Consider the following 17946-nt stretch of genomic DNA (forward strand, 5'->3'; position numbering starts at 1 on the left):
GCTCAGTTGATTGAGTGGGCGGAGTCTTTGGCAGTCAGATGATTTTATTTAATTATTCAGTGATTCATGCTACAACTTCCTGTCAAAGTTTCAGAATAAATAAAAATTAACAAACTTTGTTTTGGAGCAGAGTGCGGCTTAGTTTAGCACTGCCCCCTCCCATCATGCACTGGTCCATGTTAAAAATATTTCATATAATAACAATAAAGTCCCACCAGCTCCCACAATGCACCACAACTACTTTACATCAGCTGATACATTCAGGTATAAAAACAGTTTGTTTTAACAAAAAGTTTAAATAAAAATCAAAATAAAATCCCAACATTTTAAACAACCATTTCTAACCTTATTCTGAAAGGGCAAATATATTTTGAAGATTTCATGTTTTCACATACGCGCTTTTTAATCCCAACTGTTTATTAATTAATTAACCAAGGCTAGAATAAATATGTAGACAACTGTAAACAAAAATGCTTTCAAAACATTAGCAGGGAATGTTATTTTGAAAGGCAATAGTAGGTGGGTTTATCGCAAAATTCTTTTTTTAAAAAACGGTGTGGTTTACATTTAAATTTAAAAGAAGGAAAACAGTTTTCTAGGCCATTCAAACAGGAAGTGATTTCATAATGGGGGCAAATGGATTTGTCCAATTAAAAGGCACAGGAACTTTGGCTTGTTTTGGCCCCACCCACCCACAACGCTTGTAACAATTTCACATAAAGTGCTTAAAATCTTTAAATAAGTGGAAAAAAACTCCAATATTAAAAGAAGTAAATTAAAAATGTAAAATGGGGAAAGTTGAACAGAAAATGAACTAAATGGCAGCGGTAGGCAGGTCTGAGGTCAGAAGGCAAACTGGGAATCGGCAGCTTCCTGTATTTTGTGGCTTTTTTCCCATTTAAAAAAAAAAATCGAATCCAAACAGAAAATGAAAAAAAATATTAAAATAAGGGAGTGAAATTAATAAAATTAATTCAGTAAAAGATGGGACATTTGAAGCTCAACCACTCACAACTCAGCTTAATACACACACACACACACACACACACACACATAAATACCCACGCACAAACACACAGAAAGCCTTACATGTTGTACAGTATAAATACATTCATGATTAAAAAACCCACCCAAAATGTTGACCACCAACAAAAAATATTTTAAATGATGTAGAAAAATTCTACTTAAAAAAAAAAAAATTAGAAAAAAATCTAAAGACACACAAACACAATCCGTCACCAAAACCTCCAAACACCACGTAAAAAACCAGAACCCAGCAGAATAATTCAGAAAATAAGGCACAGAAGAAGATTTGAGATCGCAGCTTAACCCTAAAATAATAATTAAAAATAATAATCATTAACATAATTCCAGCCAATCAGACGGCAGTGTGCAGAGAGGCTGAAAATTCAAAAATAACAAGGCGGAAGTTTGTGAAGAACGAGAAAAATAAAAACCTGAAGTAAAAAGAAAAACGTTGGAATCTGAATTTTAAACACAAAAAAGGGTCAAATCATTTCATTTCATTTAAAAATAATATCTATAATAATTTACTTAATGCTCATTGGTAATTTTAAATAAAGATAAATTCAAAGTAAACCTTTGATAAAAGGCAGGTTTTTTCCTTCTTTTTTTTTTTACTTCCTGATTTCTTTTCCTGCATCACATTAACAAACACAAACTGACGTCACCTCCATGATGGACTTCATTACCCACAATGCACTGCTACTCAGTCTGCTCCGGAATGTGCTCTGTAACCTCTGTAGCCATGGCCATGACCCTCGGTTGTGACATCATTTGCCACCATGATACGAGGCTGGCTGTAGGCACAGAAAGATATTCCCATGGTCTGTCTGTCTGCGCCGCGGGCCAATCAGAAGCCCTGCGCTCTGAGCGGCCGCTCAGAGGTCAAAGGTCAGATGGTGGACTTGGAAAAGGACACACGGAGGTGCTGGTTGTGGTCCAACTGGTGGTCGTGAAGGGCGATCAGAGCCTCAATGGCTTCCTCCACCGAAGCCAGCTGCATCAGCGCCATCTTCCTGTCCTTCCTGTGACATCAGAGGAAGTGACATCATCAAGCACAACCCATCAGAAAGGAGGGAGAGGAAAGGAGTACATAAACACTTACAAAAAAAAAGTTTAAAGAATTTTTAATATTTTTTTTTTAACATTAGAAACTGAACAGAAAACTGAACTTTTTAAACAGTTTATTTCTTTTTTCTTTTTTCATTATTTCGTAAAGTAAACATTTCATACAGTAAAAAATTATAGATTTAAATAATATTTTCTAAAAATTAAAATTTAAAATTATTCAGTAACATTTGTATTTAAAAAATATGTTTTTTTGTTTTAGTATTTTTCTTTTTAAATAAATCAGATAATCTGCTTTTTTCTGATTGGTTAACAAGCACAAATCAGTGAATGGAGTTGCTTTGTTACTTACTGGAAAAACTTGAAAGCTTTTACTGCAAATCCATTCAAAGAAAATAAATCCTTCAACGCCTCCTCGCTCACTGAAGAGCTAGGAAACAAGGAAACAATGAAGGACAAAGATATTTAAATGCATATCAGTCTCCAAGAGTCAAAAACATCAAACAGGAAGCGAGGCGGTCTTACGGGATGTTGGAGAGGTGCAACGTGGCTGACGGAGGGAAGATGTTGTTGAAGTTTTTGGAGCCCGGCTTTTTGAAGCGGTGGAGGGCAGAGCCTGAGAAGTCCCGAGTCAGTGCTTGTTCTTCTTGCCCAGCCCCTCCGCGAGGCAGCTGCACCACCGGGTGTTTGGACAACGTCACCCGGATCACGTTACCATGGAGACGCTGCCCGTTCAGGTGACTCATCGCTGTCATTGAGGAACAAATAGAGATTATTCAATAAATAATAATGAAAAACTAAGACAACGATTGAATTTATCAACAGATATTTTTGAGATAAACAAAGTTTTTTCTTCTGCTCATCCATTACAGTATTAAAATCATTAAAAATACAATTCCGAACTTTTCATTCATTATAATTCAATTGACCACTGTACTCCCGTGCATTTAGTCATTATTCATGACAATATTTATTATTATGCTGAATTAATCATCATCACAGATTAATTCACTGAACTGGAATTAAAAACTAAAGCAGCTCTGACCTTCTGTATCATCGCTCACAGCTTCATTAAAAATGCAGAAAAAATGTTAAAATTAATTAATTTTGTTTTTTTTTAATGAACTGAATTGTTTCAGACCGAGTTGAGCCTGCGTGGCGTCGCTCATCTGAACAAGAGCGTTTTCCTTCTTGTTGAAGAGGATTTTCACTCTCTGAACGTCTCCGTAAACACCTGAAAAAACATGAAACAAAACTGTCAATGAATCAGCACAGAAACACGTTTCAAACACGTTAAAGAAATAAAATCGGAGTTTTCTTACCGAACAGGATGAAGAGGCAGTGAGGCGTGACGTTCTGCAGAAGGTGAATAAAATTAGTTCAGTGGAAAATATATGTTTAAGGTTTTTGACTAAGTATCTTTCCTTTCCAATTCCACCGAAAGCAAAAGAAAATCAATTTAAAAATTTAAATGCCATATATCTGTCCAATGACTAGCTTCACAAGAAATTCAGTCTACAGGGTGGGCCATTTATATGGATACACCGTAATAACATGGGAATGGTTGGTGATATTAAAGTCCTGTTTGTGGCACATTAGTATATGTGAGGGGGCAAACTCCTCAAGATGGGTGGTGACCATGGTGGCCATTTAGAAGTCGGCCATCTTGGATACAACTTTTGTTTTTTCAATAGGAAGAGGGCCATGTGACACATCAAACTTATTGGTAATGTCACAAGAAAAACAATGGTGTGCTTGGTTTCAACGTAACTTTATTCTTTCATGAGTTATTTACAAGTTTCTCTTTGTTCACAGCCATTGACATGTCGAAGAGGTTAACATGTGAGGAGCGGATCGAAATTGTGTTGATATCTGGTGAACGCAGTAACCGGGTCATTGCAGCAGATTTCAATGCAAGACACCCTACGAGACCACCCCTCTCCCATGCTACAGTCGGCAAACTGCTTGCTAAGTTTCGTGAAACTGGTTCAGTGTTGGATTTGCCAAAATGTGGACGCAAGAAAACTGTCACTAATAAAGAAACATCAGTGGCTGTCCTAGCTTCATTCAGCAAGAGCCCACAGTGTAGCGCTCGCCGCATGTCACTGGAGAGTGGCATTAGTCGAACATCCCTTTGGCGGATATTAGCTACTCACAAATGGCACCCTTACAAACTCCAGCTACTGCAGCATCTCAACGAGGATGACCCAGATCGGTGCACAGAATTTGCAGAATGGGCAAAAAAAAAAAAAATTGGAACAGGACCCTCAGTTCACGCAGAAGATTTTGTTCAGTGATGAGGCAAACTTTTATGTGAATGGTGAAGTTAACAAACAAAACCACCGCTATTGGTCTGACACTAACCCACATTGGATGGATCCCTCCAAGACTGTTGGAACAACAAAAGTGATGGTTTGGTGTGGTATATGGGGTACAACGATAGTGGGTCCATTCTTCATCAATGGAAACCTCAAGGCCACTGGATATTTGAAATTGCTACATGATGATGTGTTTCCCTCTTTATGCACTGAAGCTGGCACGTTCCTTGAGTTTTTCCAGCAAGATGGTGCACCACCACATTATGGGTGCCAGGTCCGAGCATTCCTAGATGAACAGTTTCCTGGAAAGTGGATTGGTCGTCGTGGGCCAGTTGAATGGCCCCCAAGGTCTCCCAATCTGACCCCCTTAGACTTTCATCTGAAGGCAATTGTCTATGGTGTGAAGATACGAGATGTGCAGCACCTGAAACTACGGATACTGGATGCCTGTGCTGGCATTTCTCCTGCGGTGTTGCTATCAGTGTGTGAAGAGTGGGAGGGGGGTTGCATTGACAATACAACACAATGGGCAGCACATTGAACACATTTTATAAGTGGTCAGAAACTTGTAAATAACTCATGAAAGAATAAAGTTACGTTGAAACCAAGCACACCATTGTTTTTCTTGTGACATTACCAATAAGTGTGATGTGTCACATGGCCCTCTTCCTATTGAAAAAACAAAAGTTGTATCCAAGATGGCCGACTTCTAAATGGCCACCATGGTCACCGCCCATCTTGAGGAGTTTGCCCCCTCACATATACTAATGTGCCACGAACAGGACTTTAATATCACCAACCATGTTATTACGGTGTATCCATATAAATGGTCCACCCTGTAGATACGAATGCATGCACTTTCTGCAATACTGATATTAAGACTACAGAGCATCTTTTTTATTCACGTGAAAGTTCCAGATCTTTTGGGGATGATTTTCAGTACTGGCTAACCTTCATAAATATTGACTGCCCTTCTCTAACCTTTCAAGTATTAGATTATAGTTGCAAAATTTTTCATTCACAAACGTCGCTTATTGAAAATTACTCCAATTTTTGCTGGATTTAAAAATGAAGTGTTGCTGTGGAAGGCTTCATTAGACAAGTGTAACTTAAATAAAGCTCACACCTTACTTGATTGTATGTGCGTACTTTTGTTTTTTACTTTTATATGATAGATCACCTTACTGTACTTGTATGCTGCTTTATGGTATTTCTGACCTATACTGTTCTTTTGTTCTTTATTCGATGGCTGCTTTGTTCTTAACCACTCGTACCTGTATGTAGCTTTTTGTTGTCATGTAAAATGAGTGCTGTAATTGTTATTTTGGTCAAAAACAAAAAACAAGTTAGCTCAGTGAGCTGTGCTCTGATTGGATAGTGACTGTGTGAGCGAGCATGTGTGACCTCTGACCTCTGGGTTCAGGTTCGACACCAGCAGCACCGAATGGACAGCAGGAGGCGCCATCTGCAGCGAGACGCGAGGATGAGACACTAGCGAGCCGGGGACGGCCGCCATGGACAGACCTGAGGACGGAAAACACCAAAACTTTATTTCAGTGGTTTCCATATTCACACTCAGCGCATCCAGCAGCCGGATTATTAAACATGGACTCGTCTTAAAACATGTAAATGTCAATGGTCAAAGGTGATGTTCATGTGCAACTCACCTGTGTGTTGGTGGAAAGTGGGTGGGAATGCCGCTGCTCCATACGGAGGCAAAGCTACACCTGAAACACACATACAGGTTAGCTCACAAGCCCCGCCCCCATACAATGACTCTGAGGTCTGCATAGAGTTATAGAAATGACAGCTGCTGGTCAGTCGAGGTGTGTGCGCTTAATGAGTACGGACTTGCAATTTGTACAACTGAAACACCAGCGTACTTTTTCTGCCGTCCCCTCTTAATTTAACTGTGACTAATATGTTATGAAGCTTAACTTTAATCTCAGCCAACTCGATTTACTCAGGAACAAATAAAACACTGAAAAAAGCCAAACATTAACATTTCAAAGTTATCTAAGAGACCTATATATCATGTTTAACCTGAGTAGCAAAAGACTGCGGGGGGGTTGAAAATGATGTGCTGGGAATCCGCTGTTCTCGCCGGCTCTAGTGATCCTCGACCTCCCAGTCTGCTATGGAGCTGGTGGGTAACAGACGTCTCCGAAGACGTCGGAGGGAATTTTTCGGCTTGATGCGTACTTTGAACTGGAACAGTACTTGGTCTCTGACTGATGACTTATCACGAGTACACGAGAACACAAGTACGCAAAAGTATGCATATTGAGACAGGCCCTTACTCTTACCGAAGGTGGCGGCGGGCTCTAGCTCTCCGCTTGGCAGGTCGGCTCTGGTGAAGTCCCGACTCTTGTCGTTGTTGTACTTCACGTTGAGCACGCTCAGTTTGGAGAAGTCAATCCTCAGCGTGCAGCAGCCGTTATAGATGTTCTGACCGTCTAGAGTCTGACAGACAGAAGGACACATACTGTGATCTGACTGGACCCGCACCAGTTCAGACCTAGAACTGGAGCTGGATTTCTAAATATGTGTGTGTGTGTGTGTGTGTGTGTGTGTGTGTGTGTGTGTGTGTGTGTGTGTGTAGGTGTATGACTCACAGCCTTGGCGTGCTGAGCATGCACGGTGTCGCTGAACTGCAGGAGAGCCTGAAACTGGTTGTTTCTGGTGAACGTGATGATCTTCAGCACGGAGCCAAACTTACTAAAGATCTGTGGAAAAATTTTATTAATACCACCAAGAACTGTTAGACAGGACATGATAATAAAAACTTCAATAATAATAACAATAGTAACACTGATGATATCTGCAGTCCTGACCTGCTGGAGAACCTCCAGAGTCACAGGGTAAAATAAATTCTCCACAATGATTCTCAGGACGGGACTCTGACCTGGAGCTATGCCCCGGCCCTCCCCACCTGAAGCCATGTTCCCAGAGTGCACTGCTCCTGCATTCATGGCCTGCAGCGTTGCCTGAGCCCTCTGTCAGCAAACAAACATCTTATTGATTGTTTAAAGGACCATCTCGCTGCTTTTTGTAAACAGATGACAGATCAAACTTCAAACAAATAAACAGACACCATGGGTGGGGCCTGAGCTGCTGCTCCTCACCTGATTGGTCATATTGTCAGTCTTGAGCTCGCGATGGGTGGAGTACTGAATGTAGACTGGCTGGCTCCTGATGGAGGGAGTGGCTGAGGTGTAGTAGTTCACCATGGTAACAGCGGCTTCTTCTGACGCCATTTCTAAAAACGCCTGAAAAGAAAAAAACGATTACTTAAAAATTTCACGTGTTCCTCTCTGTGTGAGTCTGTCACGGTGGGACGTCTTTTCTAAGCTAACATTAGCTAGAGCTGCTCTCTGTAGAAAATCTGTCCATTCACACAGAAGGGAAAAAAAAAGATTTGCTTGGATCATGTGACAACAGTCAGGTGTAAACAAAATAAAGCAGTGAGGGAGCAGTACAAAAGCCTTTCATTATTTTAATCCACGCTGAGATGAGACCACAAAGGATACTGAAGAGAACACAAAGCCTCAGCCATCATGTGTTTGACTTTCACTACCTCACAAATTGCACAACACAGTGAACCACAGTGCTGTGCAGAAGTCTTGAACCGCCCCTTATTTCTGACCATTTTCAGGAAAGACAGTTTTTTGTTTGTAAACCCGCTCTCTGTGAGCCATTCAAGAATGAAAATGCTCCAAACACAAAGAATAACAAGTGACTATGCACAACAGAAAGCTTAGTGAGGAACCAGCTTTAAATAATTTTAGACTCTTTGTTACTCGCCTGTTACAGCCTGTCATAAAAACACCACTCAGTGGAAGAGTGGCTTAGACTAAGGGCTGGACGATTTTGCATAAAATGAGAATCACGATTTTTTTGCTTAGAATTGAGATCACGATTCTCTCACAATTTTCTTTTCCAATATAAATATTTATTGCACTTATTAACTGCACATCAACTTCGTAACAGTTGAGACTGAACATAAAAACAATAAATAAACATAAAAACAACAAATGTCTCACATTTTGTCGTTGCCGGAAAATGTTGTACTGCTTGAAATTCCGTCTCCACCGTTGCTTGACACTGCGTGTATAGAGCAGGTAGTGCAACAATAGAAAAATAGTTGCGGGACGGCACTGTGTAGCGTCTAGGGTGTTGATCATTTTCCTAAATCCCTCGTTTTGCACAGTGTTGATGGGGGCCATATCTTTGGTCAGGCGATAAGTAATAGCCTCCGTAATTTCTTTGTGCCTGTAGGAGTTCGACGGGTATAGGGAAGCGCTGTATAAGGTTCCCGTTATTGATGTTTGGGTGGTTGACCGGGACGAGCTCTCCATTGTTTTTTCCCTGCCAATTTTAGCAGCCAGCTTCTGTATCACGTGGTATAAGGCTCCGCCCTTGTCATTTGTTGAGCAGGAAGAGTGAGCGCTTGTTTTCATGCAGATTACGTCCCGGATCAATATGCGGTACAATCATCGTCGTCTTTTTTTTTTTTTTTTTAATCGTTGTCATTTGGAAATGAGATCGCACATAAGTATGAATTGAGATCGCGATTTTCTAACGATTAATCGTGCAGCCCTAGCTTAGACCCTGCCTAACATTCACATACACTTGTTGCGCTCTGATGGATGTATCGTGGGTAATTTAGGGTTCAGTATCTGTCCCCCGATACTTCCACATACCTCAGAGCAGCTGCGGGTGGAACCATTTATCTCTGCACAGGTTTCACTGAACCGATTTCCCATCGTTCCATCAAAATACAAAGAAATGAGGGCTGACTTGAAACTTTTGCACAACACCATATTACAACAGAAGCTGAAATAAGAGTTCAGCTCTGGTGCCATGACTCACACCTGAAACATGTCATTACTTGTTTCCATGAACATGTCACTGTTAGTGTCGGAGCCATGAGACTATTATTAAAATAACTTGTAGTGTCCAATGCATCAATGAAGGATTATTTATCTCTGGATGAGAGGTCATCTGTAAGAACCTGAGAGGGCACTAAAGCAATGAGAAGCCATTAAAAATAGACAATCTGAGTCACATGCGGCGTGATGACATAGACAAGATAAAATACAAATAAACAGTGTGCTGGTTGGCTCAGCTGGAGCTCTGCATATACAGGGTACAATCATATTAACTGTTTTTACTAAGAAACAAAACTGACATGCCCATTTTCCCACTAAATTTGAATTCAACGAAGAGGTGTTGTGGGTAGGGCTGCCACAAACGATTATTTTGATAGTCGACTAGTCAGCAATTATTTTTGCGATTAGTAGACTAATCAGATCATGCATCCATTGGATGTAAAACGTACAGCTTATTGCACCAGCAGCATCTGCTCTTATATAACTATCATTAGCTTACAGCTTTAAGTGTTTAAGGTATGTGCTAACTAAAAATAAAGACAAGATGATAGTTTATTAAATTTTAATGAAATCTGCAGGTTGTTTCAGTGAAGTTTAATAAACTCAGCCGTCTGTTCCTTGCTATCTAAAATATAACAGGACACCGGAGTAAATTCTCGAGCATCTCACACTTCTGATAATCAGTTGTCTGCGTGTAAAAACTATAACTTTAATCTCAGCCAAACCAATTTACTCAGGAACAAATAAAATACTAAAAAAAGCAAAACAATAACATTTTTAAGTTATCTAAGTGACTTATATATATTTAACCTGAGGAGCGAAAGATGGCGGTGGGTTTAAAAACGATTTGCCGGGAGTCCGGTGTTTTCACGGGCCCTAGTGAGGCTTGCCCCCGGCTAGCTATCGAGCTAGTGGGTAACAGACGTCTCCGAAAACGTCGGAGCACTTTTGCAAATATGTGGTGTCTTGATAAACTGAGCAGATATTTGAGGTTTATACAGTTACATTCTCGCCTGAAAATATGCTAAACGTTTATTTTGTGACCCAGAAACAGTAATAAGAGTAATATTAAAACTAACTAGCTGCCGCCATTGTTGGAAACTGAGCTGGGCTGCGCTATGAATTCTGGGACACAGCTATTTCTTCTTCGGGGTTTAACGGCAGCTGGCATCCTTGTACATGCATTGCTGCCATCTTCTGTTTCAGTCCGTTATTACACTCTTAAATCCTACTACTTATTCCTGCGTCTTTTGGGCTCTTACAAAGCTTCAAACGACATGTCGACTATTAAATCAGTCGTCGACGATTTTGATAGTCGACGTAATCGTGACTAGTCGACTAATCGTGGCAGCCCTAGTTGTGGGCGGGAATTCATTTTGCTTCATCTCTCCGCTCCTTCACTCTGATGTCCAGAGGCCTGCGCTATGAAGCAGGATTTGGTCTTATCCATGTGACTTCAGGTTTAACTCTTTTTTTCTGTGTTACAAAGGTGGTTCACTTTTTACTGGGATATATCGCTATGGTTACTTATGCTGCAACAGACTATGTTCCAGATTACACATCAACAGGTGTGAAACTCCCACCTACTGACTAATCAATTCTCTTGAAAACAGCATCGCCACTCCTGGCAGAGCCATCAGACTGCTGCGCAGAGTCTCTCTCGCGGAGAGGGTTGGACCAAGTGACCCTGAATCCTCCCGTAGTTATGATGCAATAGGTGTAGGCTGCTGGGGGATTCCCATTATGCACTGAGTGTTTCTTCTTCACTCACTATGTGTTAATAAACCTGAAATTAATCATTAGTTATTATTAATCTCTGGCTCTCTTCCACAGCATGTCTTTGTCCTGTCAAACCGGTCGCTGCACATGGCCACCCCTGCCTGAACCTGTTTCTACTGGAGGTTTCTACCTGTTAAAAGGGAGCTTTTCCTTCCCACAGTCGCTGAGGTGCTTGTTCATAGGGGTTGCTTAATTGTTGGGGTTTTCTCCGCAGTATTGTAGAGTTTTTATTTTACAATATGTGAGGTGTGAGGTGACTGTTTGGTGCTGTACAAATAAAACTGAACTAAACTGAATGTCTCTGTGCTTCCCCAATGAGCATCAGTATAAACATAGATTGTTAGATGCAGCTTTACTTCTTTTCTTTTTTTTTACCCGTTTAATGCAAACAAGTTACAACAATGTTATTATAGTATTAAATGGACTAAATCTGAAGTTGATTCAGTTGAATGAAATAGTCTAAAATCTGTGATGATTTTATCAGTGAGAGCTGATCTACAGTTTGCAAAGCGTCTTATTTTCCTAGACATCAAAAGTGCCTGGCACGTGTTCATCTGTCTGCTCTTCTATTCCTCCTAAGAAGTTACATTTTGTCGAATTTATGAGAAACAGTGCCATTTCCAAAAGCCTTCCATATTCTAAACAGATACCTTCCAAACTCGTCCCGCCTTTGTACACAACTTATTTCTTCTGATTGGATGTCATCTTGTTTTTATTATTTGACAAAAGTCTCGATACATTTTATCATCATTTTCATGTTTCTGCACAAGCTTTTATTTAGATATTGCCTTGTTTTTGTCAGAAAAAAACATTGCAGTCGCACATTCACACAGTCACATTTTAACTGGCGTTCTTTCCAGGCTTTAAATAGGCTAAGCTGTTGTCCAGTCTAACTGACCGAAGCATTTAAAGCACTCACGCCTTCATAAAGCGCTGGTCCTCCACCACTACTTTCGTTAAGCAGGCATCTGTATACTGTGTTCAATCTTGTTAGATTTTTTCTCATATTACAGCTTTATCTCCCTTTGCAGCTTGGTGTGACTGCTTATCCTGATTGCAGATGTTAGGGTAAGTGAATCCAGACGATGGAAAGATAGGTGGGTACAACTCACGTTGGGCGTTGGGGGTGAGGGAGGGGAGACAGGATAGTGAGGGTCTATTGTAGGGTCTTTACCTTACGACATGTTGTGATTTGGTGCTGTATAAATAAAACTGAACTGAAGTGAATAACAAAGGGCCTTCTTGTGGCTAACTAAAGAGCTATATAATGACACACGGTGATTACTCACTCAGTACAACCTCACAAACCCCCACACAGCTACCAAATGTGTTAGTAATAAATTTGGATGCAAGATGGCGTCGCAAGCAGTCGCAGCGGAACGCCGCTCTGGACAATTTAGTGGCTTTCTTTTTATTTTGTGTATTTTTATTTCACTTTTCCTCCAATTAGCAAGAGCACATGTGCTGTACAGTAAAACTGAATTGCTCAGGGTTCTAAACCACATAAACCTGCACACTTTCACCAGCAATGACTTAATAATAATAAAGAACAGGTTAGGAGGAATTCAGACAGTTGTGTACTGCACACCTTGCTGGCATCGTTAGCGCTCACCTGATTCTTTGTCTTCAGCGTGATCAGCTGACTAACTCGACCAAAGGGAAGCGCCAGAGAAAGCACTTCCTGTTCAGAGACGTCAGGGGGAAGCTGACGCAGGTGAAGGACCCGAGATGGGACGCACTGAGCACGCTCTGAAACACACAGTCTATCAGTGCCATCCACTGCAGATAGACAGAAACAGACAGGTAAATTATGATGGGAAGGGTTCAGGTGGGAGGAGCTTCACTTTCATAGACTTTCATAGACTCACCTGTGGACAGGTGAGAGGAGCTCATGTTCTCAGAGCTGCTGACAGACGAGCTGAACTCTGACTCCTGGAAACAAACACAATAATCAGTTATTGAAATATCAAAGTTATATCACATTTCATCAATTTACTGAATTTCCCGGAGGAACCCACGCGAGGGATTAATAAAGTTTCATCTAATCTAATCAAATTTATTAATGAATTTATCAAATCAGCAGCACATGAACCTCCATATTTGAAATCCTGTGTCTTCTCTTGCAATTTTTTTTTGAGACGTGATTGATCTTTAAAGCCTGTTTCCTGAGAAAGACTGCAGGAATGATTGATGACTTCTTCATTTTCAGCTCTGAGCTTCTTTTTAACTTTACCGCTAACATTTTAACCATTAACCTCTTCCCGGGATCAGTTAAAGAAGCTTCGGGCTCTGCTGGCGACATTTTAGAACCCCAAAGTCGAACTAATCAACAGAAAATGAAAGTAATTCCTCTCTGTTTGTACACAGTCTGCTCTTTGCGTGAACACGCACATATCGCGAGATTTCAGGTAATAAAACACCGCGGCTGTCGCTACTGTTGCCCCGTGACACTTTCACGCCGAGCCGAACAGAACAGAACAGAGTTGCACAGCACAGCACAGCGCAGCGCACGAGCAACTAAACAGCGCGCAAGGAGCAGGAAAACGGAGCTCTGGGAGAGCGTTTCAGTAAACACCAACAACAAACAGGCAGGGAGGGGCGCGCCTGAGGCTCGCGCAGGTGCGGTTCAGTCACCAAGGAAACGAAGGGAGGAAGGAAGGTAAAAGTGCGGTGGGAACGGTTCCGAGAAGGTTCGGGACGGTTTCCCGTTCTCACCCGTCCATGGTCCGTGCTGAGGAAGAGGAGGAAGCGCAGCAGAGAAGGAGTTGTTTTGGTCCGCGAGCCTTCGCAGCCAGGCAGCCACCAAGGAGAACAACGAGCTCACTTCCCGTTTGGTGACGTCACGACAGAACATGGCGTCTGGAGGACACACCTCAGATAAAAAGATATACAATAATTATAGTAACAATTAAAAGACTTAAGAATAAGTCACATATATTCATTGTATTTAAAACAATATCAAATACATGTACACTTAAAAATACTATTACAAACAGATAAATGTAAAAAGATTTTACAAAACGACATTTAAAAGAAAATGCATGTTTTGTATGTAAAATTAACATAAATTAAAATGAGAAATAATTCCTGAAATATGGAATAAAATAAAAAGTACTTAGTTTATTATATTCTTTTTCAAAGCAACATAAATAAAATAAATTTAAAATTGCTTATCAATTACAACTCCATTAAACACATTAAATAAATGTAATTTCTGCCTTAAATTCAAAATATGGTATAAATCTAAATAAATACTAATAAAAATTGCTTCAAGTAAAATAAAAATGTAATTTATAATAAAATACATGTTGAAATGTATTAGGCCTTCATTCATGTAAAATAATATGTGTTTGAAAAAATCTGAAATTCTACATTTGAAAACAATCGCAAAAATTATTGCAATGCAGTTCTACCAGTTTTGGCAGCTTTTATGAAAATAGAACAAAAAAAGCTCTACTCCTTTTATTTAAAAAAGAAAAAGGAAGCACTTTTTTCACACTTTTTGTTGAACTCCTGAGTGTTCTTGTTTGGGTGCGTAATATTTAAAGGGGAGAGCAGTGTTGTACTATTTTAGACTGTCATATTTGGTTTCCCTGCCATGGCTGTTCCACATTGGACTACCACCTCTAGTATTAGTATATTTTGGAGAAACTAATCGGACTGTTGTCTGAAGTGTAATCCTTTTTCTTTTTTCTTAACTTTATCTGACTGAAGACAGACCAGCTGTAGCCACTATGACATCACCCATCTACTGTACAGACACAGATACCTGCTAAATGCTGAATTGTAGAATTTCACTCATCAGAACTCCACCTCAGACTCTTTTAATGTCTGTTAGTACATTTGACTCCACAGCAGATTTTATAACACTATTTTTTTTTTAAAAAAGCTCCAACAGCTCAAACACGGTCCACAGGTCCAGTTCAGGGACTCAAATTAGCTGAGGTGAAGTCTAGCAGGTAGCTAGAAACTACAGCACCTGTCTGAGGACCACCCCTAATAATGCAAACTCTAAGCCTCAATACAGTTTAATCAGGTGAGTTATAAAGGTGAAGATGTAAGGAGCAGAATCTGATGGTGAAGGTAGTGTTTAATTACCCAGAGTCAGCCATCCAAAGCAACACAAGGAAGGTGGAGTGGACAGAGATGAGTGGGTGATGTATGAAAGGGAGAGTTGATAAGCTCGTAGTGAAACCTGCTGTGATGGATGGTTCAGGGACGGTGGCACTGATTAAAAAGGCAGGAGGGTGAGCTGAAGATGTTAAAATCTCTTCTTTTGGTGTTGAGCAGGATGGGCAGGGTTAGAAAAGGGCACATGAGCTCAGGCTCAGCGGTTTGGAGACAAAGTCTGAGGTGAGGCTGAGGTGTTTTCGACATTAGACCTCAGACATTTGATGGATGTACTGAAGGAAAACATGCAGAGAATTGGTGTTTGAGGCCCCTAAAGGAGCAACTAAAGAGGAAACAGGTGAGTTATACATGTAGTTCTGAAGAGGACCCTGGACAGACACCAAACCTCCTTGTATCAGTTTGTAAACATCAGTGACAACAGTGAAAACTGTTCCCTGTGTCCTTTTTGGTCTAATTGTTTTTGTTTTGTGTGCCCAGCCTTGTCAGTCTGTTGGAAGCACATATCTGGGAGGGGATGAACAAACTTCCTTTATTTGTCTCTTGATAAAAAAAAAAAAAATTAGCTCACGGTGCCACAGGTGGACAGTTTGTTCCTGATTTTCATTACATTTCCTGCTCAGACTAGAATTTTTTTTGTTATCAAATATCATAACCCAAGATGCTTAACTCTGTCCAAGCATGATTACAAAAGTATCCTCACTGTCCAATATGTTTCTCCTGCAACATCTTAGCTTCATGGTCACAGTCTGCTCAGCACTGCCACCTTCACCTCCACTGCAACCTTCAAAATATAAGACCTTATATAAGGTCTTATATTTTATATAAGGTCTTATATTCTGAAACACAGGAACTCTGCCAGTTTTTAGCACAATTCTGTTTTTGATTTCTTGTTTGTTGATTCAACATCTGCTAACTCTTCAGTTATTGGTGCAAACCAAGATTTCAACTCACTTTTACACACACACACACAAAATATAAATGTATGTACATGTATAATTTGTGTGTGTGTGTGTGTGTATATATATATATTAATAAATGACAAATTAAAAAGGCATGAAATTTTTTTGGATTGAAAAAATAAATTTTTATTAATAGAGATTTCACTACTGAGGTTAAACATGATATATAAGTCACTTAGATCACTTCTAAATGTTAATGTTTGGTTTATTTCAGTGTTTTATTTGTTCCTGAGTAAACCGGTTTGGCTGTGATTAAAGTTAAGCTTCATAACATATTACTCACAGTTAAATTAAGAGGGGACGGCAGTAAAAACTCCGGACCTGTGACATCATCAAGTACGCTGGTGTTCTAATTGTACAAATCGCGAGGATGTACTCACATACTTGAGAATTGAGAAAGGGCCTCTGTCTTGCTAGCTTGCACTGCGCTCAGTGGATCTGCACTCGACAGTGCAGCCTAGGCGGAGTAGTCGAACGCAGATCCACTGAGCGCTCAACACAGACAGCATCGTCAGAAGAAAAGTTGATAAAATAAATACAAAATGTTGTATTGTTCATACATATGTGTACCGAACCGAAAGCACTGTATCGAACGGTTCAATATCGATACCAGTATTGTTGCACCCCTAATATATATGTATAATAAATTGGTTACAAGATAGCTTTTAACTTCTTACACAGTGTGTCTTTGTCCTGTCTTCCTCCCCTAACGGCTACCCCTCCCTGTTGTAGGTTTCTTCCTGTTGAAGGGAAGTTTTTCCTTCCCTTTGTTGCTAAAGTGCTTACTCACAGGGAGCCATGTGATTGTTGGGGTTTTCGGTTTTCTTTGCATTACACAGGTCTGAAAAAAATAAAATAAAAATTCAGCTGCAGTGGCGGTCCTGGCCTGTTTGGCACCCCAGGCGAACACTCCCTCGGGTTGTGTGAGACTTTAAATCATCAAACTGTAAATTATAAATTTTAAATTGTTATTGATCCCTTTACCCCTGGTCCTAAAGTGTACATTTATTTTCTCACTCTTCTTATATTTATTGTTTGTTTACTTGCACTGCTGTAACTGGAGCCTCGTCGTCTCGTCTCTCTATATACTGGACTGTAGCGGAGATGACAATAAAGTTTACTTTGACTTCAGCAGCAAGCAGGCGCACCGAGGGCTCTCTTATAGAATTTGGAAAATACATCGGTGCAAATTATAAGTCTGTATCATGATGTCTGGTGTTTTCGTGTATGTTGGTTTGTTTTTTATTTTTGTTTTATTTTCCGAGTTGGTTATTAGATGCTGCTCCAGCCAGCCAGAGAATCCCCCGCAGCCCCGCCCTCTCCTCCCTGTGCCGCAAGCAGCAGGCGCACCTCGCAAACGGAGGGCGCCCTTACTCCCAGCAAATGGGCGATAGAAAACCGATCGGTGCCTTACCATTACCACTATGCGCTGGCTGATGTCGGGGCAGCATGAGTAGCCTACGAGCAATTTTTTTTTTTTTTTTTTTGCCGATACCCGTGATGCTGCCCCCACCACGATGCCGCCCCGGGCAACCGCCCGTGTCGCCCGTATCAAAGACCGCTACTGTTCAGCTGCATGGAATACTTTTGGTAAATTTCATGTTTTTTAGGGTGTTGACTCAAAAAATGATCTTCAGTTGCCTCCATGACTTACAGTTTTCTTTTGTTTTCTTTTTGTTTTTTTGCAAAACATGAGGAGTTGACATTATAAAAAGCACAACAGCAATGACAAAAATCAATATTTGATTTTCAATACTATGCACAATTTTTCTGAGA

At 40.4% G+C, this 17946-nt stretch overlaps 1 protein-coding gene across 1 annotated transcript; it reads right to left on the bottom strand.

Moving 5' to 3' along the window:
• Positions 1–11: 11 nt before the first annotated feature.
• LOC102790992 (polypyrimidine tract-binding protein 3-like) lies at positions 12–13977 on the bottom strand. Its single transcript, XM_006782154.3, has 14 exons — positions 13796–13977; positions 12949–13012; positions 12693–12859; positions 7535–7678; positions 7244–7405; positions 7025–7135; positions 6716–6872; positions 6077–6136; positions 5821–5933; positions 3414–3447; positions 3233–3325; positions 2617–2839; positions 2444–2521; positions 12–2048 (listed from the first exon to the last, which is right to left on the bottom strand). Exons 2-14 carry the CDS (start codon positions 12971–12973, stop codon positions 1916–1918), a joined length of 1500 nt encoding a protein of 499 aa, XP_006782217.1. The 5' UTR covers positions 12974–13012; positions 13796–13977; the 3' UTR covers positions 12–1915.
• Between the last annotated feature and the right edge of the window lie 3969 nt (positions 13978–17946).

Source organism: Neolamprologus brichardi, chromosome 7 (genome assembly GCF_056152115.1).
Source record: "Neolamprologus brichardi isolate AB-2024 chromosome 7, ASM5615211v1, whole genome shotgun sequence".
NCBI classification, from domain to species: Eukaryota; Metazoa; Chordata; class Actinopteri; order Cichliformes; family Cichlidae; genus Neolamprologus; species Neolamprologus brichardi.

Excerpts from the sequence above, each read along its gene's own strand:
- LOC102790992 (XM_006782154.3), bottom strand. The coding sequence starts at position 12,973 with ATGAGCTCCTCTCACCTGTCCACAG. Across the intron at positions 12,860-12,948 it reads CTCCTCTCACCTGTCCACAG|TGGATGGCACTGATAGACTG; the intron begins GTGAGTCTATGA and ends GTCTATCTGCAG. Across the intron at positions 7,406-7,534 it reads CTGACAATATGACCAATCAG|AGGGCTCAGGCAACGCTGCA; the intron begins GTGAGGAGCAGC and ends GTTTGCTGACAG.